This window comes from Lytechinus variegatus, chromosome 14, assembly GCF_018143015.1.
Source record: "Lytechinus variegatus isolate NC3 chromosome 14, Lvar_3.0, whole genome shotgun sequence".
NCBI classification, from domain to species: domain Eukaryota; kingdom Metazoa; phylum Echinodermata; class Echinoidea; order Temnopleuroida; family Toxopneustidae; genus Lytechinus; species Lytechinus variegatus.
Window position 1 is genome coordinate 10,487,173 of NC_054753.1, and position 23,803 is coordinate 10,510,975.

The 23,803-nt window shown below is 37.2% G+C and overlaps 1 protein-coding gene across 1 annotated transcript in view; it reads right to left on the reverse strand.

Annotated features, from left to right (window-relative positions):
* Nucleotides 1-23,803, reverse strand: part of LOC121428018 (protein kinase C iota type-like) — a 67,065-nt gene that overhangs the window by 17,129 nt on the left and 26,133 nt on the right. The window contains 4 exon segments of the mRNA XM_041624597.1: nt 782-878; nt 1,744-1,875; nt 2,918-3,003; nt 9,132-9,182. Of these exon segments, the coding sequence (XP_041480531.1) occupies nt 782-878; nt 1,744-1,875; nt 2,918-3,003; nt 9,132-9,182 (366 nt within the window).

A 23,803-nucleotide genomic window follows, 5' to 3' on the forward strand; every position in this document is an offset into this window, starting at 1 on the left:
GTCCGAAAATGAAGGCTATATTCCATGTGAAAAAACATCATGTGACCTCCTTATCAATGTCCTATTCCTCTCCCCTAAATAGAATTTCATTATGATAATCGTCTCATTGTGAGGAAGATCATTATTGGGTGACCATATTGGGATTGTCAAAAGTTGCTTTTGATATGTATTCTGTGGGAGACAGTCAATACATTCTAAAATCCTGAATATCCTGCAAATTATTGGGATGATTTTTAAAGAAATATACCAAAATAACGTGTCACAGAATATTAAAAAACCCTCCCTTTCCCGAGTTGGCATCAGATTTGTCGGGTATTTCCCTCTCACTGCCAAATAATATTTCTTCCTTCTTTTCTAAAGTGCATGGATAATGAAGAGTGATTTGTGGTAAACAAATACCGTTTTTAATATCCTTATTCGTATCTTGACGCTCAAGATTTTAAAAGAAAAGTTTCGGTGGATAAAAGTACATTTTTGGCTAGCACCCAAGGAGGAAAAACGAAATACTAAGAAGAATCAAGAGTAAGAATGTATTCTTTAAATCGATTGGATCTGAACCTGTTATTTAAAGCTGGTTGGGGAAACAACCGTACCATTAGACCACCACTGGTCGTGAAAAGTTCAGGATTAAATGACAAAAAATACCTCAACTTCTCAGCTTATCTTTATTCTTATCCTCACTTTTAACTATCCGCCATCCCCTACCTTTAAATAAACCATGTATTAGTTATTAGTAGGATGATGCATGAGTACAGCTTTCATCACCGGAGGGCTAACTTACTTCGCTTGTGATGAGAGTCGCTTCTATCACCCGGCTTGGAACCGAAATGTGGCAAGCTCCCCGACCCGCTCCTCTCGTCCAGGGTAGGAAGATTGGCCTGGGAGATCAAAACAGATTTTCAAGGATGTTAAGATTTTGAGAAATATATAAAAAACAGATTGATAATAGCAGCAAGTGTCTTCCAAAGGTTAAGATGAGATCTAGTCATGAGACTGCAATGTTTTGAAAGAATTGTTATTAAGTTATTGGTAAAATTAATATAAATATAGCTTAGAATTAGTGTATGTGGTAAGATTTTGGAACCACCTAAATGATCAGACATGATATTGTTGGAAATCACAAGCAACAGAACACCAAAATCCATGAGTGGGACTACACACAGACATCAGGTCAAACATTTCAAATGTTGCCTTACACACGGAGTGATCATTTACAATTTACCTTTCTTTTGTACTTTAATATTCCTTCTCAATAACATGAAAGAACCTGAAAACTTAGTGATTCCTCGTAAATGTATTCCCCTCAAAATTTATAGCTGACACAATTTTATGTTCAAACTCTAAGCTGAATGATAAGCACAATAGACCTGTCTTATTACAAATTTCAATTTCATGCACATTCTTTTTTTTAAAAAAAAGGTTCTCTCCACAACCTAAAATCCAGCCATAGGTTTGCCAGACATGGCAACAAATATTGTGGTGTATTGTAATATTATGTTAACGGAATACTTAGTCACTCACTACATTTCTAGGAAAGAAATATCCATACATTTTGTATCACTCAGTAAACTAGGAAGCATTTCATGCAACAAATAGGGAGTGATTTTCACTGACTATTGTTATAAGCTACTGCAAATCCTAGCATCTGATTGGCTGAGAGCCGACCAGTCAATGAAAATCACTGCCAAAAACTCTTCATGAAACCACTCCCAAGGTGCATCGAAGAGTGTCGTTTGAATTTACCTGTCTCTCTGCACATGATACCTTCACAAGACGATGGCATTTCTTGTGTACGAGGAGCTTACAGTCAACGCACTTGTATCCCTGCCGCCCAAGCCCCCAGATACGGTCTGCGCAGTAGGCACACAGAGCCCTCTGTTGGTGGGGAAAAAGACAGTCAACATGAAGGAATCGGGTAAAGATAAACAGGTACACCAATCAATGATACAAGCCAAAGCACTTTGTTTTTAATAAACCTTTAAGAAAAATAAACTTTAAAGTTGGTATATCTGTCAAGAATCACAAGGTAATTTAAATGAAAAGATTGACTTTTGATGTAGTGAATTATTTTGCCAATTTATGGAATTCAAACCTTGTGAGATTTCTGTTTTTGGAAATGAATAATTATCATGTTTAAAAACAAGTGCTAAGTGCTGGGTCGAGTTAAAATATAAAGAATTTTCTGAAATGTTTAAGAACTTTGTGAAACATTTAGGAATTACGTATCCTCATAATTAGCATCTTTCTCCCTGCAGACATGAAATGGAATATTCAAAGGCCTTAATAAATTCATAAATAAGATCTAAAGTCACTTAAATCTCGTCCTCTATGCTCTAAGAGTATGTTTCCTCAAGAAGGAATGTAACAATGAATTATTTGTCAGAAATAAACAGTAATCCAGCAAATAAGCATAAAAACTTAAATACCTTCATAACCTTCATATCTGTGTTATGCAAATACCATTTATTTGTGGTTTTTGCCTGTGAAACATTACTGGAATGGAATAAACATACCTAGAAATAGTGCCTGCTGCAATGTATACATTGTGAAATTTGCAAATGCAGATATTTAGATATATACTTGTGGTTTAGAACAATTCAAATACATGAAGAAACCCTATGTTAAATTTTGTGCCAGTAGTCAGTTTATTGTCAGAGAGTCTCCTTTTTTCAAAAAATAACATGGAAATGAAAAAAATGACCATACACCAATAATATCAAATCTTAATAAACAAAAAAGAGCACCATTCTTTTCTATACATTGTTTTCTTTTCTGTTAACCCATTCCTGGCTTTGGTAGATTTACAGGCAAACAGCTTATTCGGTTGATTGTCACATTCAGATTTTACTGTCACATTCAGATTTTACTACATTCAAGAAGTATGTTTAATAACAACAGAAGGAAAATTGTTTCTTACTCGACTGAATCTCTTGGCTTGGAATGTATGTCCATTGACTTTGTATAGTTTTCTCCATCGCCGAGCTCCTCGTCTGTATATGTTTCCTGCACATGGGGAGGAAATAACGAGAAATGGTTTGAGGTATGGTAACTCAAAGAAATGTCTTTCGATGAACGAGAAACTCACACAGAAAATTATGGCTGAATTCGAAGGAGAGATCTGAGCAGGGGTGGATACATGGTAATTATGGGTTCTATCTCCGAAGAAAGCAAATATACACAAGGAAATACTAACAAGATCAACAACAGCAGGAGCAGCAGCGGCAAACCAAACTCACGGTTATGATTCAAATTTATCCATTGCTTATTATGGAATACAGATTCAGAACCCCAATGCAACTGTAGCAAGCCAATCAGCTTAATGTAGAACCGGCGATCCAGTGACATGCACGTGCAGAGAGTCACATGACGGGTCTTGGCTAGCAATACCAGGGGGCCCCACTGGCAATCCAAGAGATGCGACTGATCAAATCGATTTCAGCTATGGAAGGCCAGTAACACCATTCATAGTTAGATGGGATTAATTCATTCAAAGTATTTCTAACTATGACACACTTTCGTGCATCGCTGTTGTACAGATCGGCAGATCCAGCGTGTTCCTTTAGGTTACAATAGCCAAGGAGAGGCAGTACCTACGCCCTCCAACTGCATAATCATGGCATCCCAGGCCCTTCATAGTTAAGACTGATAGGATTCATCACAACTCTTTGTAAGAAGTGGCCCAGGATATACCAGCAAATGTTGAATTTATCAGTTCCGCTAAGAGCGCACACCAGTACACAATACCATTAAATCCTGTCCAAGGAGTCTTTTAATAGATGAAATTCCTGAAGTATTCGATGAATAATTTTAGTTCCTGGTATTATTATTTCAGTTTGTTGAAAAGAAATAGATTGTCTACCAGTAGGCCAGGGGCCCGTTGCAGAAAGAGTTGCAATCGATTGCAACTCTGAAAATCATGCGCAACTTGATTTTCAACCAATCAACAGCGCGCATTTGGGCTTGCGTTTGATTTTCTGACTTGCGTTTAAACGCAACTCTTTCTGCAACAGGCCCCAGTTGGAATAACATGCAAGAGGGGACTGTAGTCTGTACCCTAATATACTGTGTATGCTGATTACTATAATAGTAATAATAATCTCGATTCATATTTCAGTCTGCATGCACAGATCCTAATTGAAATTTTGATCAAGAAGTGAGTCTTCACACAAGACTAGTACAGATACAACTTGCTGTTATTAGAAGGACCTTCTGTTCTGTAGACAAATCATTGGCAGAGTACTTGGGCTGCATATTCAGACATCGAGTGAAGGGTTCGCAAAGCAAACTAGCTTTAATGTATTTGGCGTTTTTTTCCCCCAGAGAATATGCAACACAACTATCATTACCCCGGCTTTACCTCGAGCTGATATTGTACTCCATGTTTCTGCCCAACCATTAAATCTTTCCCCGGGGCAGGTCGAGATAATTACACGGAGAAATGAAGAGAGTGGACATCTGAGAAATATTCAATGGAAACAGCAGGGGAAGGGGGGGGATGATAATTAAGAACCAGTAGGAAAAATGACAGTTCCATTATATGAAAGAAACTCAAGGCCTTAATAACATAGGAATATACTGAAGGGAAAGGGTCGGCATAAATAATGCAGAAGAAAAAAATAAAATGTTCTGTGGAGACTGAGAGGGGGCGGCAAGATTATTAAGAAACAGAAAAAAATGAGTTTCATTTTAGAAAAAAGAGCATAAGGCGATGAGGGGAATGTAGGAGGATGGGGGGGGGGTAGAGTCAGCAGATATAGTGAATGCAGAACACAACAATAGATGTTCTATGGAGAATCGCAGGGATTGGCATGAGTATTAGCACCAGGAAAATTTAGATAAGGGCTGTCTGCACCTTCCAGAATTTTCAAATTAGCGCGCTATTTCTGATCCGGCAAATTATCCCGATCTGAACAATCTCAAGATTATTTGCAATGGAGACGCAATTATCGCGCTAGTTCGTAGGATCAATCTTGAGATAGCAATCCCAAGTCAACTTGAGATTATTTGCAAAATAGCACGCTATTTTACGAATTATCGCCCGATTTCTCAGGTGCCGACGCACTCAGGATTATTTATTCACGGTGTCAGACCATAATGCATTGATGCCTCGCTCGAGCAGGAATCGCTCTTCTTGCGATGGTGGAGACGGGGTTTCTTGAATCTCAAGATTAATCGCGAAGAGGGCCAATCGCGTAGAAAAATCTCGAGACTGAGCAAACTCGGGATGGTGCAGCACCACCAATTGATCCTGGAATAAGAGCATGTCGCATATAAAAAAGAATGAGTGGATGATTAAATTGTGGAGGGGTAGGGGGATCAGAAATACGACTTGCTGTTATGAGAGGCCTGTGCACAAGTCACTGGCCAGCAAATAGGCTGCATATTCAAACCTATTTCCTCAAGTGAAAGGCTTGCACAAGGTATCAACATCTTGAAAGTGGGAAAAGGGGGAGGGGGAGGTGAGGGGAGGCAGAGGCGATACGACAAGGTGACCACGCAATCCAAGTTCAGGATTCATGACTCAGTCACCGCCTCCCTTCCCCTCCCAAAGGGCTGCGAAAGTATGACGGGAAGCTGACCCTGTAATTCAGGATAAAAACGATATACCCCTTTTCTGGGATTCGTTCTAAAATAGCCACACGCCCCACGCTCGGGCATTCAGAGCGAGTGTTTGCTTTCAGTAACCTGAACTTGACCTACATTTATAATGCACACAGGAATGGGCTGGATATTTAAAGGGAATGTCTGAGGAGGATTTCAGGAAGAATGCGACAAGACGGTTTTTGGGTGGCATTACCATGACTTTCATTAGAAGAATACGATACAAATATCCATGAACATAAATGGCTTGTTCATTCTATAGACCCTTTAAAGTGATTAATACATGATGTGGGAAAAATAGCCGACTTTTGCACCTTAATTTCAATCCATAGAATTGTGTAGTCCCATCTACACATTTCTATGTCCAGTTCATTCGACTTTCAAAAAGAAAGACCATGTAATATACATGTATCTTCTCATTGTAATTTCAAGGTCTCACTGTGTAATAATTTTTCTCATAATGTATCAATGCTTCGTGGTAACTTCTTTCAAAGGGCGGTTTTAATAGCAAGGACCCTACTTTGTCTTTGAATACAAAAACTTCATTGTTAAATCTTTGTGTTGATTTCACCCTCGAGGCAACAATATGAGAAAAATCAAATGCACCACATGCACTATACACAGAAGACAAATGAAGTAAAATCACATTTACTGATGAAGAGGAATGAAGATTTAGAATAATTAGCTGGTTTCTCATGCTAATTAGCGATATAAAATATGCTGGTGTATCCCTCGTTTCTTCTATCTCACATAGCTCCCTTCAGGCAATACAGTAGGTGGGCCATGCAATGAGAAAAAAAGACAACTTCATACCCAGCCAATAAAAATAGAAATACCTATGACTTGCGAGAACTTTTTTTTTCAAGTCTCTAGAGATCTGATATTACTTTTTCAGCCCTAACTATCAAAGATGCATTTGCTTTAATGAATATTACAAGTTCTTTGCTTTCAAAATAAGAAAAATGTCAGGTATTTTTCATGATCGGGAAGGTATGAAAGCTTCTAATGTGAAAGGACCCAGATTGAGGCAATTGGCCCCCATCTTCAAATCTTCAAAATCAACAGCAAAGGATAAAGGGAAAGGGAGTGTTTCAACCTTATTGCAATCAAGCTCATTAAGGATTACTGACCATCACCGAGTAGCAATCAGCATGGGAATTAGACCAAGATGAATGGAGTTCAGCTAAATGAGACAATATACATGCATGGGCTCCTCAGCACAGAACTGATGAAGAATAAATTCATGTTTGCAATGACGGATGGCGGGGCATGGGCAGGGCCGTACCACGGACGGGGGAATGGGGGTGGGGTTGCCAAAGTTCTGAGCAGGACGGAGTGTAGTCCATCATAAGGATACAAAAACAGAGGACTGATTAACAAGCAAAGTCAATGCATGTAGGCATGCACACATATAAAAATTGAGAAAGTATGGGAAAATAGAAGAGATATCAGGGAACAGGAGTGCTAAAGCTAATAGAAACCTGCTTTTAAACAAAGCTTAAGGAAATTTGCCATGAAGACTTGCTTGTTGCTACACATCCCTGGAAATCCTTTTTTAATCAAAAAAAAAAAGAGAAACCTGAGCAGAAATAGAAGTGACATATATAGAAACCTACTGCATACATTTAGAATTGCAGAAAGCCAAAGATCTCATCACAAATATCACGTCATGTAACATGAATGCAATCATCGATTTCCAAACATTTGGATTCTTGAGTTTATTAATTTAGAGGTGAGTATTCAGTCTTTCTTCGGTTGTTTTCCAATTGCATTGGTCAGTTGAGCAGGAATGTAAAAGAATAGTAAATAGACAAGAAAACATATATATACTGTGAGTCTGTGATATCATTAGCTTTAGTGCCCAAGATTCAAAATCACCAATTAACATGGATGATATCCTTTAGCAAACACTCACCAACAAAATGACACAAGATTCCAAATTAACAAGTTCCACGGATAAAATCTCTTGGAGCATTTGCAACAAAACCTTTCAGAGACAGATTGGACTCACTGAACCTGTCAGGACTACTTCTGACGAACCCTTGAGAACAAGTGACCAGTACACACCTCCTGTTAGAGTACCCCAAGGGTGGACTGTCCCAATCAAAGAGGAAGTGGGTATTTTCCACAACCAATCAGACGCTCGTTAATGAGTTCTCTCTATACACGAATGCAGCTTTCTGATTACCTATTTCATAGCTTCCTTGTCGCCTGAAAAGGGTGACCACCTTAGATTAAACATTCATCATAGCTTTGTGGTCATTTCCTCGAAGCGCTGAGTCCCGAGGATGCAAAGTATTCAAAGACAATAACCAGGATTTCCTTTTAACCGCTTTATTATTTTTTGGGGGGAGGGCTCGAGACTAGAGTTGCAACCGCTCCGGACTTTTGCATAGCACTCAGAAACTGAACCGAAGGATGATAAAGAGATATTCTAAGTATCATACCATTTCTGTTTTGTTTTCACAGGGAAAATTAATAGTTCTGGTCGCACGGGATCCAAGTAATTCAAAAGTTTGCACAACAGTTTAAGGTCTAAGTTTTCAAACACGGTTTCATGAGCATTAGAACAGGTTTTTGTTAACAGATATAGAAAAATAAGCATACACAGAGAGATAATAGAAAAGACATTATACAGATAGGGAAATAGACAGAGGGAAAGATTTTAAGAAAAGCAACCAGATGGGAAGTGAAAAATGAGAAGGGGCATATACATACAAGTCTTTAACAGAAAGGGGACTTTAAAAAATATAACCCCTCCCCTTTCTTCCAATCCTGCCAAAAATTAAAAAAATAAAGACAAGTAAAATATTGCTTTCTGAGCATCGCCTCTTTTTTTCTCCCAACATGTGACCAACTATCATTCTGGGCTATCTTATCCAAAACAGTAAGGATCATCTCTTTTCTTTTGCTTTGAAAAGAAAAAAATAACTTCGAAATATCTTTCTTATCTGGCCCAAATGGACATGACTCACTCCCAGTCACGCCTGGCTAAAGGAAGCCGGTAGGTAGGGGCTATCGATAAGAAAGCACCAGGAACTAGCTAGGAGTTGACTCATGCTTACGGCCTTCTCGGCCTTTTCCTCCTCGGGTTTTTGCCTTCGCTTCTGTCCCCTGTTCTTTCCTGGATATTTCTAATTATGTCCCATCAACCTTGATATGATCTTAATGATAGTGAGAGAGACAGAGAGGGGAGGGGCATGGAGGAGCAGGTGTGCCCAAGAAATAAAGCCCTCATTATAATGGTCACAGATATTGATTAATGAAAGGAATTTCTCTATTTCGTATCTCAAATTTCGCCTTGAGCAATACATTGAGAATTTCACTGCATGTACTTGAAGTTTCCGAATATTTCAATTATTCTGATATTGATTGAAAAAGAAGAGAGGAATACAGTAACTATCAAATATCAAAAGGGAGAGATAAAAAGGAACTATAAAGAGAACAAAATGATTCTGGGGTAAAAATGGGTTTAAAAATGCAAACATACACACAAACAGACAGACATGCAGACAAACAGACAAACTTACTGTCTTCGCCAGGACAAGGTAGACCGGGCCTGACAGGAACTGTTGGGAATACTGCATTAAGACAAAGAAAACAAAAAAGAAAATAAACATCAGAAAATCAATTTTATTAGCATAATTTCAAAGTTTTGCTGAAGAATCAAATTCATGAATTGTCTTGATCCAAAGAAGAAAATTATAGAGAATGAATAAACAACAGGGCATTGAGATTGTTGATTTTAAATCATTTTGGACAATAATCAGCTTTTAATACTCAAATTGGCAAAAACAAAATTATTTCATTGCTACATATGTCATTTTTAATTTAATGTATCAGAAATAAATATAGATTGAGAATGTTTTTAGTTGTAAGATATTTGTCAGTTTGCATTGAAAAGCATTTATTTGAAGATTTAATTTCTTTTATATTAATTTGATTAATTTTTTTTTGGGGGGCGGGGTCTGAATACTGATGCATTTAATGCGGGTGAAGTATTGATATTCATTCTTTCTTATGTCCAATTTGTATGATTCTTAGGACTTTTTATAAAAACAAAACATATGGTCACTTTGGCCTGATTGGGTTAAGAATGCTAAAACTTGAAATATATTTTACCCGCAGCAAAATACCAGGAAACAAATGATCAACTATGCATAGGCAATTGCTTGAACTCCCTGCAAGTAGTTCGGGGAATGCAGAGATAGCCTAACTCATCTATTATGCATGGAGATGAGTTTAAGCATGCGTATGGATGATTAAGTATGCATAACAGAGCCATCAAGAATACATGGCCATTTTTTTCATCCCCCCCCCGCTCCTTTTGCAAAGCCCGGACTGATTTATGAAATACGCCATGCGTGGAATGCAATATACCACGTCCTTTCACAGCTTTGGCCAGCTCTCCTGCAATATACATGAAAGCCACACGGGCATAAGCGGAGGAGCAAGGGAAGGAGGGAGTGGGAGTAGTGTCGGTATGTAAGAATTGGTGGCAATTAAACTGCACTGAATTACTGCCATGTGATACAGACTGGATCATGTACGTCGCAGGATATTGAAATATATATTGCAAAGCAGAGCTGTCTCTGCTTATTGCGGAAAAAAGTCTTCCACCCCGATAGAGCCTCTGAAGTTTGATCAAAAGTTTCACATTTGATTAAAATATCAAGTAACATGTATTATATATTACAGCCCATTTCAAATAGTCATTTTTTTAGGTAGGCACAAATATTTTTTAATTTAATGGATTAATATTTTTTAACAAAAAATAGGCCTACAAACAAATTGGACAAGGTCTATTTATCTTCACATTACAAACATACTGTAGGCTTTCATTACAGTCAACACAGATTTTCACAATTTGTACAATAAATTGAAAAGCAATAGAAGATAGAAAAGTATAGAAACATGGAGTAACAAGAAGAAAATGGGGACTGCGTAAATGGAAAGGAGTATTAATAGTAGATTGGCAATCTATATTTTACCCTAAACAGCAATGGCATTTTGAGAGCTCTCATATTATGGACTGATAAATGAGCTGGAAGAAAATACTATAAGGAGAGCAGAGAGATCCCTGCTAGACTCTACAAAACCCACAAAAAATGAAGGTATGTAAATCAGAGACTAGGAAGATAAAGATGAGGCATGGGAAATTGAAAATATAAAATCAAACATCACTTTCTTGAATTAAAGAGACTGAACAAATGCATATTTGTATGTTGAAGATAAACCTCAGTTCTGCCTGATACTAATAGCTGAATTTTGAAGAAGAAAAAAAAAAGTCTCAAAGTAAATGAAAATTGGTGGTTATCTTTTTTAACAACTGCAGGTACACAAGATTGTTTGTTATTGACATTGTATTTTTATAGACTGGTCAAACAAATAATTATAATAATACAATTTTAATTATATTGAAACTGTAATTTGATCAATTTCACAGTCATGGACTGCACACAAACACACATATATAGGACTACACATTGTCATCCCGACCATTCCAGATTTCACTGATCAGATGTTTATCAGGGCATTAATTTGTATGAATTTGTGAATAATTCGCAATGGACCTTTATATTCTCTCTATTAATACTTTGTATGAATTTGTGAATAATTTGCAATGGACCTTTATATTCTCTCTATTAATACTTGAATTCATTCTTAATGGTTCTTCAATATATCTTTTTTTTTCACTGTTGCTCCAAATGAGACTTTCAATATTTGATGCAGATTCCAAGAATGAGAAAGTAAACCCTGACCGCAGGCCCTGTCACACACAGATTAGCAATTAATGGCTAGTTTGAAAGGACCATTCTGATTGGTTCCTGATCAATCAACTGAGCAAAATGTGCATGCAACGTTGATCGTGATAGGCCAATTCATTCAGCGATTAATTGCTAACCTATGTGTTACGGGACCCAGACACTCGAAAGGCCAGAAAAGTACCCATTCAATAACGCAGTGTACATTGTTTGAAAGCTAGCTCATCATAGACTACACGTATCTCCATTTAGTGATCTTAAAGCCAGGCAGCAGAGACACAAATTGCATGGACAGTGTCGGCCTGCAAAAGTAAAAAGGCCAACATATGGAATATATATTTTTCAAGTACTCCATATATACTACACAGCACTGTATGATTTACCAGTGTGGTTTAGCAAGTCAGTCTCTGTTTATGTCTCATCTACAGGCCTTGTTTATCGTTCAAAGACAGAGAGACCCAGGGATTCATCGAAATGACAACTGCAAGGGTGTCGGCCTTGAGCGCCCCACATACCTCCAGGTTCAGTGACTAGTCTGTATGCAATTCATGCATATGATTTTATACTTCAAGAGGGAGACAGGGGGAGTTCATTTCTCTGATGTATAAGGCTTGAGTATAAGTTGATAACAATTGTTACCTCTGAAAATTAATAAAGTTAAACCTTCTTTATTTTGGGTTTGTATTCAACTTACAAAGGAAAGGGGTAATCATTTGGCTTGTTAAGTGGGCCTACAATAGAGCCTTAAGGCACAATATGGCAAGTGACATTTTGAAATTATATTTAGGCACCATTATTGAATTCCAAATAACAGAGATGTTTTTTTTAACCAACGTCAAATTCAGGGAATTCTCATTAAAACAGTAGAAACTTGCCAACTTACTGTGTACTGCAACTTTACCCACAATTCACATGCATATTCCCATACAGTTTCCTATACAGCATTAGCATTATTATATTCACATGCCACAACCAATTTCTATTCGTTCATGCCAGCATTCTGCTTCATTGTTATCGATTAAATTGTGAGAAAGAATGGATTCTATTTTTTCCCCCTCGCCTGATTTATTTCCTTTTCTATGGAAACAGCCAGAACCATTCCCTGGGAAATTGAGTACATGATTCAATTATGTCCTACTTTTTCTGATACTAGGTGTAGATCTAGTGTTAGCCACCATATCCTTTTGCTAGATTTCGCAATTCAATACAAAACCTGTTTTGAGGGATTCTTTCGGACTGAAAATGTACTATCTAAAATGAATCCACATGACAGCAAAGACAGTACAGGAGCTAACAATTCTACATTCAAGCAGATTTCAGAAAAAAACGACGACACTCGCTCACCCGTCTACATTTCATCACTCACATTTCACCAGCCGGAGAACGTACTCTTGAAAGAGTATCCTCGCCTTTCGGATGTCCATCTGTGCGACGCCAAGGAGTGATTTCCAGAGACAAAATTATCCGTGTGATTCCATGGCAAAATGGGCTACACAGTAATGAAGATCCTCCTTGCAGCTGGGCCTATTTTCACTGACTAATATTTCATTTTCGGGTTTGTCCACAAGATATGGTTGGAAACGCAAACATGTTTGTGTCAGGGGGTATACAGGCTTGGCTCTCGACTCATGAATGCATGATGGGCAGAGAGAAGGTTGCACGCAAACCACATACAAATAGCAGTATCCCACCGCTGTTACACATGCTGCTTATGGGGAATGTACATTGGGTGAATACACAGAGCAAGCAACCATCGACAACCGGTTAATGCAACGAAAGCACTGTGCTGCTATGCCAGGAATGCTAAATCAATCTAAAAACAACGAAACATACAAGCTTGACACATGATGTCTATCCTCGGACCATCCTTCTCTCTCGCTCTGTCTTTCTCTTGTTAGATGAGTGAGAGAGCAAATGTGCATCCTTGATTGAAATCTTCAAAGCGTGAGCTCATGCCAACATTCTAAAGTACTAGCGTCAACCAGCCAAATGTATCGGCTCTCCGAGAGAGGAAGACCGACTCAGCTGTCACATCGCTGACTCGCAGGCACGACACGTATGACATGACAGCCACACGATCCCCCGTCCCCGTCATCCCATGTAGCAATTGTCGGGGGAGGGAGAGGGGGACGAGGGCCTGGGGGGGGGTAACACTGCATACTTGTGCGTTCTACGAGACAGAGATACATTTAATCTTTATCATGCATGTATAGTAGCGGGAAGTCTATAATTAGCTTGCTTTATTGAAATAAACAATAACTTGATGCCTCCTAATTTTGTTAGCAGTTTTTTTGTTTGCCAACTGAATAAATCACGCTCCCTTCCCCCTCCCAGTCCCCTCCTGCCCCTTCTCTCTGGATCAGATGTCCTTTATTTTCACTTCACCGTATAAATCATTTAACATTCAATAATGCTTGATGTCCATGTACTTGTGTTGTCAGAAATCAGATATTATTCATTTGGTGGGCATACTATTTACTGATTTATTGCAAATCCACAATATTCAATTTTTATTAAGATCAAATGAAGACATGCAGTCATTCAATGTTACTTACAGTACAGTAATGACACTATACAATCACTGCACAAACTTGTTTCCTTCAGCAAGAAATTTATTCACACTGTGCAGCACTCGACCCAGGTGAGGTAAATGGGTACCGGCAGGACATAATTCCTCAAAAAGCTGTGCGCACCAGAATCGGTAGACTAGCTGAGCCAGGGTAATATAGGAGCGCCTTGAACACCTAGCAAGGTGGATACGTGCACTATACAAATCCTATATTATTATTGTTATCATAATTCCGAAAGGGGTAACCAGCTGTACTATTATGAGAATACCAACGGATATACCTAATTTGAAAAAAAAAATGTGTACATTCCATGCAATGTTTATTTATGATATAATTCCCTTCATAATATCCTCAATATCTGATACCTACATTTTTTCTAAGACTCCCATTAGGTTTTATTTTAACTACAGCAAAAAAAATATTGTTGAAAAGATTATTACCAATCAGAATTGTTACAAATAAACTTTCTAATATTAATTACTTGAATATAAATATATCGCCACTGGAATATGCAATTAGAATGAACGTAAAAAGTATTACTTTGAAAAAGCAGTAGAACAGGGGTCCTAATTATTTTTTTCCATGAATTGTGTAAGAATGTACATAGCAATTTCAACTTGAAGATATCTGCTCATTTAATTTGAAAATTACTTTAGAAGCATAACAAAAAAATTGCACATGCATCTCCATGTGATGTACTGTGTATTCAAAGCATCTGTGTGCTATCTGTCAAGCCTCTATAGGCACTGTATCGTTCCTCAAGATCATCATAATTTGGTCATGGTCGGCATCGGCAGTCATTATACTAAACATGAGAAGGAACTAATTAATTGAAGACCTTATGGTCATGATCATGGGGCGAGGCTCAAGGAAATTAATGCACAAATGTTGTCAGGGTTAGACTAGCTACTAAGAGTGTGGAAATACGATCTTCAAGCAAACACCGAATTGAAGGCATGGGACTGCAGCCAATTTTCCCCCCAATAACCTGACATAATTAATGTTCAATTGTATTCATGAAGGGAATCAATGCTAATTTTTTTGCTTTTATAAATCTAGGCTTTGATTCATGACCAACTAATATTTGTCATAAGGCTGTATTGTCCAATCTTCTTTTCCTAAGTGTTCTAAAAGCATCCATGGCTTTATGAAAATCATGTCAAATGACCTCAAAACTAGAAAAATATTTGTTGTTTTTTGTTGGATATTAATGGCGACCAATCATATTTGACTATTACCGCCAACTCGTTAGTCCTACTATTATTTTCTTTCTTTTCTTCGACATGTCCTTTAAATTTAAATGTAATTTTAATAAATTACATTCTATTCACAAATTCAAAGAAATGATAGGTGCTTTTTTCTACAGCAATTCAAAATCTAATTTTCAATCTGTCTATTAGAAAATGCACAGAGAACATGTATGCCTATCGCTTTTCAAAATGGTTCCATATTTGTATCTTTTCATCATATTTAGCAGTGAATCCACTAACGATATCCTACGAATACACTGGCAAAATGTCTGGTCATGCTCCGGAATTGTCCAGAGAAAAGATGTGATTTACATAATCGACGCTTGGATCGATACCGACGTATGCGTTACATGGGAATGTCACCACGCACCCCGGAGAATCGTTCAAATTGGGGCGCGCCAAATGGATCTCCGTCCATTGAGGGTTAGAGTATGTGTAGCAAAGACAGGTGAGAAAGGAACCACTGTGTTCAGACCATGAGAAACAACGATTTGGAGACGTTTTTTTTTTTTAGATCTCACACCAATCCCTGGAGAAGTTTGTGCAGAGAGAAGGACACCTTCATGTTAATTATCAAACAAAAATTTACAAACTTCTTTTTTTTTCCTTTTTTTACTAATATCCCAGTCTTTTTTTAAATCTTATACCAATTCCTCAAGAGTACATGTATGTGCAGAAAAGACAAGTTAGATAGATGCCTTTGTGTTCACACAATGAGAAACAATTTCAAAACATAATTTTTTGGGGGGCCAATATCCAATATTTTAGATCTTATACCATTCCTCAAAGATAAGTGATGGTGGTACAGTATATTTTATATAAGTCAACCTTCCATATGCATTCATTTTTATTGTGTTTTATCATGAGAAATAAAATCTATCAATCAATTAATAAGTCAAACAATTGCCTAACTTGAAGCATTGTTTCACTTTTAGACCAGAATCCACAAAAAAGCTCATTTACATCTTAAAAGTTCAATTTTTTTTAAACAGATTTCTCCACTCGACTGTTTACACACCAATACTAATGGCTCAAACACTATTTTCCACATAGACTGATACGTGTACAATGGTTTGATAGCTATTTTGATCAAATCCTTGAATTGTGGCAGGCCTTTAATAATCAGACATTCACTACTCATGCATACCTTTACCTTTATCACCAAAAAATACTTCGTTCTTGAGTCAGATGTTATTGCAGTAGAATATGAATTGTACGACTATTTGCTCAAAGCCAAGCAGGCATAAAAATATGCTATGGTCGATTGGTGGTGTTTTTCAGCTACAGCTATTTGAACAATATTTCAGTGTCAAACACTGCCAAGTGATGTGCATACATATACATGCCTGATGCATAAGGTCACTCAATGGACACTTGTACTATGAGTGACCTTACTGGACATGTAGGAAATGCAGAAGAGACATTACAGCATGCAGTAATGCAAACCAACACCAGATTGATGCGTAAATGACACAACTTACAGATAAATTCCAGTATTGGTAATGATCTCAAAATGAATTTTTACAGAATCTAATATAATGACCACCCAAGTGTCTGTTTGTATGAATAAAAAAATATGTGCCAAAGGATTCTGGAAGAAATTGTGTAATTGCTGAGAAATAAGCAAAATGAGTGCGGATTTGGTCACTTCCGTCGGGTCTTTATTCCAGCAATAATAATACACTGTCCCACGTGTGCCTATCTGTGTTGGTGATCTTCAGTGTGAACATTTTTTAGCGTAGATTTCAAGATTTCACAAAGTTCAGTTTATGTAACGGTACCAGATCTAGATACTGACAATTAAGCCTGGTTTTACAGACTTTCTCATGAAATCGGTGTTTACTGCAACTACTAGAATTTCTCTTTAAGCTGGACGGAAACCAGACTATAACACCAAACTGATGTCAAGTCTAACAGTAGAAATCAAGTCTAATATAGGACCGGCTCCAAGTCTAACATAAGACTTAGTCTAACACCACACTAGTACTGAGTCCAACACCAGACTTGCACCCAGTCCAGGATCAGACCAACACCAACACAACACTGATGCCAGTCCAATGCTGAAACGAACACAGATTGATAGTTTACACTAACACCAGATTGAATATATAATTGCGCCATAGCTATGTAGGGGCTGCTAAAAAAATTTGAAAGGGGGGAGGGGCTGAACATGAAATTCACAAATTGGTAATTTTCATGTTTCTGTACATACTGAAAATAAGTGGGGGAGGGGTATGAAGACCCTTTCAGTGGCCTGTTAGCATAACAAGAATAGAGGTTTTCATCACTTGGGCAGAAATACAAATACTCAACCAACATTGCATTGCTGCACTAGTGAAAATATGAACAGGTCACATAAGGAATTAGAGTGCAAATACCCAAAGCTTGTTAGCCAATAGATATTTCTACACTACACACAGCCAAGGGTGTCTCCACTGCTTTACCCTATAAACCAATTTGCATCATTAAAAGTCAAATAATAAACTTTAATCAGGTCAGCTGTGCTTCTTTGCTCTTATTTGGATTGATAAGAAGGCCATTATCTCTATGATATAATAATCACTTATCACTATATCATAGTTTAGACCTCTGACCCTTAATATAGGACTATGCTGTACCCTTTGTAATTAATAATTATACTTGCTTATGTATTCAGGTCTTAGATTAAAAGATATTTGAAGGTTGAAAAAATAGGGAAAATTAAATTCCTAATAGATTTTCAGATTACTCTACATACAACTATCAACTGTAATAATGATGTAAGATTTTACAAATGACTAAAGTAGACCTGCTGAGAATTAAATGCACTGCACACATATAAATGCATCCTTGGGACTACACCACAATGTATCTATAGCCAAAATATTTCAGCTGTTTTGCCACTTTTGTGTCATGAAAGCTTAAATGTGAGTGCATTTGAAAAGCAATCATTTTACATTGGATTTTCTTATATTCTTCTACAATCATGTGAATAGAACTTACAGCTTTGAATTATCTGTCCACCTTTCCCACAACATATTTTGATTTAGATTCAGATATATATATATTTTTATCTACATCTTCTCATCAATCTATTTGCGATCAAATAAAAAGTCCTTGTGATTAAAACACAATTAAATGCTTCAATAATGACTTTTGGCCATTCACATTTGAAAGAAATATTAGCTCTTCTTTCTTTTCTGAATAAGGTACCTCACCATGGGACAACGATGGGGGAGCAATGAACGAAAGAAGATTGCAAGCCCTGGTTTAGGTTTGACGCCCTTTTCCTTCCTTCCTGCCTTCCTTCAATCTCCCTATCCCTCCATCCCAGGCCAGCATTTCCTGGACACTCCCACATCTAGTCTCTCATGTCCAGACCCAATCATAATTTCATACACCCCAAAAAAAGAAAAATTCTTACAATCACAAAAGGATACTAAAAAGTATTTGATGCTTTCCCCCCAAACGATATGTAAAATTATTCTTTTTTTTCAAAATTAAAGCCTTTGGTCAAAAGTATAATAATCCTTTCAAACTGAGAATCATATTACAAAAAAAAAGATTTATGCTGAAATCTAAGACTACCATCTATGGCATGATAGGGTACACGGAAAGCCAGCTAGGTCACCAAATGCATGATGAGACATAATATGCCATACTTGGCAAAATCTAAAATAAAGAATAAAGCTTAAGATAACTTTGTATCCTCAAAATGTTATCCTGAAAAACCTTGTTGGGTGCATGCCTACTATTTTGTTGAAAGAATTATTCCAATAATTGATAACCTATGCATTATCATCTTTCATGCAATGAATATTCGTATTTAATAAAGTTAAAAATCCCTATGCTTCTGCTTCAAATACAATATGGACACTGGAACATACTGTACATAACATTCTACTCTGACTTTTTCTCAAGAGTAAGCTCTGCATCAACCAAACAGTGATATTTCCAAATAAGAGAGAGAGAGAGAGAGATAGAAAGAAATGGAAAAAGGTAGAAAAAGGAGTGGATATGGATGGAGGGAAAACCAACTACCTTTTCCTGCCAATCTAAAATTGCAGACATCAATTTCTGGGATTAACCAAGCTTGCAAGCCAGGAATATTACCTTTTTTGCATGCATGCATACACACTCAATATAAAGCATCATACCTGGAGCCTTTTTCTCCTTCCCTCTACCTCTTCATTAAAATAAGACGATGCTGGGTTTGGAAGATGGGGTGGGGAGTGGGGGGGGGGGGGGTCATCGAAGCATTTATTTCTGCCTGATAGCTGCATTCAACATGCAGGTGACAAAATTTCATTGGTCTGAATTGACTGCTTTTGCTAGCGAGAAACACCCTCGAGGCACTACGATCTGAATGATTTCTTCATCGAAGAGCCGAGTATGAAACAAGATTCACATGGAGAAATCATTCTCTCTCACGCAGCAAACACACTTTCAACTCTGATCCATGACAACAGTTATTATATTTATCAATTTGTTTTATTTTATCTCTTCTCATTCAATTGATAATGAAAAAGGAGTTGAAACAATTAGGTGCTAGAGTATAGGCCTACCTCGTGACCTCACAAAAATGCTGGATGTAAGTAAAGATTTTTTTTTCAATACATGATGCTTTGTACAAAATACTTGTTCTTTATGCGATTCTTTTATAGGCCAACATTTTCTTTGTTATATAGTTAAAAAAATAATTTAATGGAAATTTTCTTTCTAAAAACACCTCACAGAGAATAATCAAGGCTTCCATGATAAATGTATAGGCCTATTACCTGACATATTTTCTCTAAAATCAGATAATCATAATAAATTTAGAAATATCGACTCCACTGGAGTAATTTTAGTTGGTACAGAAACCAGACAATGCTATTTTGAGGAAGTCTACATCAACTTTGGAAAACATATTTGCCTTTGGTACTGTACAACGAATTGGAAATGCATGCAGTTCACAATCATACAACACCATTTTAAAAAGACCATGTGTTTCTGGGGTGAGGAATTGACCTCTGTGCCATGTGTTTTTTAGAGTCTTTTCCCAGAGAACGTTGATGTACCAGATCAGTCAACAACCAATGCGCTTCACCCATATTAACTCAATAGTGTATTTTTCAGAACAGAATTTCCCATGGTAATATATACCACAGCTCAAAAGAAAAGTGAACTTGTGAGACTTACGTTGCGACTGCCATGGTCATCGGGAAATGCTGAACTAGAAGAGAAGGAGGGATGGTCTCCCGTGTGTTGGTCAGTAATGGAGACTGCATGGTAGCAGTGTGAAGATGAAACGGAGGGTTTCAACCGCATGCGGGAGATGCTGTCAGAGGTTTCCAGCTTCCAGGGGGAAAAAAGCACAAGACCCTGCGAAGGCAGCGTACCTCGCTGTCGCTGTTTCCCCGTAGAGAGAAACAGATTACAAATGAAGCATATGTGATGCCTGGGCATGCAGGGGTGTGCGTTTATGTGAGCTCGTGGCGGAGCCGTGGCACTGAGAAACGCAATGCTTCGATCTCTCTCTGCACAGCCACGTTCCTCTGTAGAGAACCACTGAGCATCGTTCACTGCATGCATCGCTTCACATGCATACACACACCTACTCTTTGCTATACCATATAATGCACATGGAGTATTATAAAGAACCCCAGCAAATATCTGGCTATGCCATTATAGTCTAAGCAAACAGTCCCTTTTGTCACGTGGCATTATCCACCCCCATAAATCTTCAGTAATCTGAACTGATCTAGATAATACTGAACTATTCAATTCATGATACTATGTATGTGAAGAATTATGTGGGATGAATTGGTAATATATACCCTGCGTCTATTGTTCATTATAGAATAGACAAAAGGGAAAATCAATGTTCAACTTCATGTAGGGCGTAAATTGATTAATGGTGTATTTTTTGGCCTCATGCTAACCAAAATTCTAAATAATCCTGTTCTAATTAATGTTGGTAATTAATCTAACCCTAATTGCAATGAAATGCACAGAATAGGGAAAGATGTGAGAAGCTCTTAACACCTTGAAAACCAAACAATGTGATTCAAAATGGCTGCACAGTTGACATGCATTTCCCATGCATTTACCTGGGTATGGTGGCGGCTCACGATTGATGAAAAGATTTTTTTACTGTGTATCACAAATATATGTTAGCTGAAAAAAAGACTCCACCATAGACTACACCCTTCACGTTGTGAATCCATGCTGTACGAAACCGCCTGGCAAGAACATTGCTAAACCAGAGATCCAACCATACTGGGTCTCAGCTGGCTTGTGCGATGCAAGTGGCAAGGCATCTAGCAGATTGCTTGTCACTTTAAAGATTGGATTTATGACTGCTATTTTCAGTCCATATCTCCCATCCATACCACCTTCTCTCCAGGGGGGTTAAGAGCTAATCTTCTATTCATAAGATTATCGTATTAGCCATCAAAATATGTATCTGTGGTCTACTGTGTATGATGTATAATAGTACAGGGAGGGCGAGTCCTGTGAAACGCTCATATCAAGTCGCCAAGAAAATATGGAGATGGCAGATAAAATTTTTCTTTTATTCAGAAGTAAAAGATCTATTCTCAGTTTAATCCACAAGGATCTAGAAAGAGTGTTAACTTTTTACGAGAAAAAAATGTAAATGAGATATTAAAGATAAGGCAAATTAAATAACTGAATATGATTAGATAGTCTATCAACCACTGTGTGTACTATGCATAGGCCTTATTGGTTTCTCACACATATTTGCATAGATAATAATATATAGTCCTATACACCAACATCCCTACAAAAAAAATCTGTATGTTATAAAGCGTTAGTAGTATACTGCAGAGGGATTACTATACATATCTTGAATGAAATTCCTTTCAGGTTTATAATAAAGTGCAAGTTCACAGAAGCACCTTCCTCCATTATTCCACTCCACTCTCTCACAATAAGAAATGGGCGGAAGGGATATTAAATGCATCGCGCTGGATGGCCGCAACAACACGTATTATATTTCACACTGCGACTATGAATGAGGGAAAACACGGCTACCCATTAGGCTCACAGGCCTCCACCACGAGGTATAGACTTCGCGTGGTGCATACCAATATAATTTTCTATATCCAGCTTGCTTTCATATCACGAGTTGGTTCTGCTAACATGTTCAACTTCGCATAGCATTTCCACTCTATACATCACCCTTAAGGAGTATTGCATAAATGCATGTCTCAACTTAAGGTGAAATATAGGCTGCCAGTATTTTTATTTACATTTTTTAGTGTGTGGGGTGGGGCGGAAGTGGGGAAATGTTGCTGGGCCTCTTGTTTATTCATAGAAATAAGTCGGAAAGTACATTGCACTAAAAGTGTTTAAGGTTATGGAGATACTTAGAACTATAATTTACCTACCAAATTAGAAGTACCTTACTAACAAACAAAATAACAGGTTGAAATGCATTCTTATTTTGATTTTGCTCAATGTCAAAGTAAAAATAATATTAAATTTGGCTGCTTTTTTAAAATTGCAGAAAATAAAAGGCAAGTCTAAAAAAAAACTACCTCACTCGTATAAAACAAGCCAACCTTCACATTGCGTGTATATATATATGGGGACTCCTGATACATGAAATAAAGACTTCAATGACACAAAAGGACATAACTCACATTTGGGCATTTTGAGAGTTGGTAGCCCCCGCCCCCATACTGGATTCTGAAAACCAGAAAGCCTTCACCCAATTTAATTTCTTATTGCCTGTAAAGCTAACTAGTACTTCACCACATTTCACTATTGCTTAGTAGATAAAAATTATCAAACATCACTTTTCTCAAATTAACTGTTTTTTAGTTGAAACCTTCTATTTGTCAACCTTTGAAATACAATGTACATACTTCGAACAAAGGAAGAAAACACCCACTCTCTTTCTCCATTTTTTTCCTTTGTAAAATTGTAAAGAAAAACATGTAGGTGCCACTTGGTTACAGTTAGCAGCCCCCTTTTTTGCAGCGGAGTTTCTACTATACAAGTATTCAGTTTACCTTCTATTATTACAAAATACAGAGTCCTTTCAACAGAAACCATCATTTGTGCTTCAATGGGCATAAATTTTAAAGGTTTTTATCCCTATTCTTTTTTTTTCTACAAATATGTGAATGTTCTTTTGTCTCAATGTTCTTTTTAATCTGATGTATTTTCTATTTTTATGCCAAGAATTAGGCAAAATCTCAATTGCATATTTCGGGTTTACAAAATATAATCAAATGTATACAGAACTGTTTAAAATATGTACATGTTTTCAATCAATGACTCAAAACTTCTGGCAATTTCCTACTTAAACTGTAGCCTTCACAAGACACTTTGCAAGAGGATTTATATTTTCTTTTAAAAAAACCCCATACCAAAGCAAACAACCAAGCAAAACCATTTACAATGCATATTTTGCTAAATACACAGTATCCAGCGGCCTATTTGCCTTTGACTTATTCAAAGGGAGGAATTTTGGGTATCTCTGGAATTCTGCTAGGATTCAAGCTTGAATGACTTCAATGAAATCAATGTTTAATGATAATTAATTCATATGAAAAAAAAATTTACATGGGGAAACTTTCTAAATTAACCTATACATGTCTCTACTTTGCAAGATCTCTGTGCATTT